The 2,052-nt window shown below is 41.9% G+C and overlaps 2 protein-coding genes across 2 annotated transcripts in view; one reads left to right on the forward strand and one right to left on the reverse strand.

Moving 5' to 3' along the window:
* The window catches only part of LOC116692455 (rho-related GTP-binding protein RhoA-C), a 732,216-nt gene that overhangs the window by 601,348 nt on the left and 128,816 nt on the right, over positions 1-2,052 (reverse strand). The window lies entirely within an intron of this gene.
* LOC116692432 (sialoadhesin) overlaps positions 1-2,052 on the forward strand; it is a 16,381-nt gene that overhangs the window by 4,435 nt on the left and 9,894 nt on the right. Inside the window, exons 5-6 of the mRNA XM_032520727.1 lie at positions 91-381; positions 546-818. Coding sequence (XP_032376618.1) covers positions 91-381; positions 546-818 — 564 coding nt within the window. The remainder of the gene's footprint in view (positions 1-90; positions 382-545; positions 819-2,052) is intronic.

The following is a 2,052-nucleotide window of genomic DNA, read 5'->3' on the forward strand; positions in this document are numbered from 1 at the left end:
ATGTTATAAAATGTTGCGGTAAATGTCAAATAGAAGGAGGATATGTCTAAGGTTATTATAAAAGGGGCACATGTTTTTGTGTCTCTCCAGAAATTCCCGTTCCATCTTTGAAGCTGGCAACACCGTGGTTGGATGTGTTCCCCACTGAGAGTGTGAAGTTGAGCTGTGGGATGGACGGCACCTCTGACTGGACTTACACGTGGGACAAAGACGGACAGCAGGTCCGAGCTGATATTGTTGCGTCTTTTGACTCGAATGGAGCTACTCTTTCCATCAGCTCTGCTTCAGCTGCACATGCAGGACAATATAACTGCAAGGGACACCTGAAAGACAGGTCTCTCAGCAGCAGCTCTAGTTCTGGACTTACTCTCAAAGTATATGGTGAGTTTTCTTTTTTTAATTTTACAAAGAAAAAAAAATCATTTAGATTTTTCATTTATAACAAGAAATGTTTTCTTCATTTCATTGGGGATTAGGACAGGGGGTTGGGGTGGGATAAATATCTATTACACCCTGATGGCCACGGCATGTTTTCTTACCCTCAGATAAGAAACCCACTGTCATACTAACGCAGTATCCAGAGTACAAGGTGATGTTCCCTGGAGAGCCAGTCTCCTTTAGCTGTCACATTAATGTCTCTACTGGATGGGAGTACCTGTGGTATAAAGATAGCACTACACTTACCGGATCTGCAAACAAGTATCCAATCAGCTCAGTTGGAATAACAGATGGGGGGTCATATACATGCACAGCAAAAAGAGGCAGTGGTAAAGAGTTCCTCAGCGTCTCCAGTCAGCCTGTACACCTTGAAGTTGAAGGTATGTTTCTGTTGACTTCTTCTAAACAGTTATTTATAGAATGCTTATGTTAAAAGAGTTTTCCAGTTGTGATTTTTCAGAGCATCTCTGGTCCCTTATGATACTGCTATCTGGCTGGTAATCTGTTTTATAAACAGTTTGATCATGACAACTGTCTGTTTCTTCTTTGTGTATTTAGGGAACAAGCCTAAGCCCTTGATGACTCAGCAGCCAGATGTGGACAAGGTGTACACTGGAGAGTCAGTGTCCTTTGAATGTAAAGTTAAACTCTCGTCTGGTTGGGTGTATCACTGGTACAAAGATCAAACACAACTTACAACCAACAGCAGTAGTTTTAACATCCATGAAGCCACTTTATTAAACAGTGGGACTTACAAGTGCATGGCCACAAGAGACAAAACAACGTACAGTACAGAGCACAGTGATTCACGGATCTTACACGTATCTGGTGAGCTAAAGAAAATAACTTTGAGTTGATGTACAGTATAATAGAGGAATTATGCTGCCTTTGTCTGTTTTTTTGGATTTAATGTTATAAAATGTTGCGGTAAATGTCAAATAGAAGGAGGATGTGTCTAAGGTTATTATAAAGGGGCAATGTTTTTTGTGTCTCTCCAGAAATTGCCGTTCCATCTTTGAAGCTGGTAACACCGTGGTTGGATGTGTTCCCCACTGAGAGTGTGAAGTTGAGCTGTGGGATGGACGGCACCTCTGACTGGACTTACACGTGGGACAAAGACGGACAGCAGGTCCGAGCTGATATTGTTGCGTCTTTTTGACTCGAATGGAGCTACTCTCTTCCATCAGCTCTCTTCAGCTGCACATGCAGGACAATATACTGCAAGGGACACCTGAAAGACAGGTCTCTCAGCAGCAGCTCTAGTTCTGACTTACTCCTCAAAGTATATGTGAGTTTTCTTTTTTTTAATTTTACAAAGAAAAAAAAATCATTTAGTTTTTTTCTTAACAGAAATGTTTTCTTCATTTCATTGGGGATTGGACAGGGGGTTTGGGGTGGGATAAATATCTATTACACCCTGATGGCCACGGCATGTTTTCTTACCCTCAGATAAGAAACCCACTGTCAACTAACGCAGTATCCAGAGTACAAGGGATTTTCCCTGGAGAGCCAGTCTCCTTTAGCGTCACACATTAATGTCTCTACTGGATGGGAGTACCTGTGGATAAAGATAGCACTACACTTACCGGATCTGCAAACAAGTATCCAATCAGC

The sequence above is a fragment of the Etheostoma spectabile genome, chromosome 7 (genome assembly GCF_008692095.1).
Source record: "Etheostoma spectabile isolate EspeVRDwgs_2016 chromosome 7, UIUC_Espe_1.0, whole genome shotgun sequence".
NCBI lineage: Eukaryota > Metazoa > Chordata > Actinopteri > Perciformes > Percidae > Etheostoma > Etheostoma spectabile.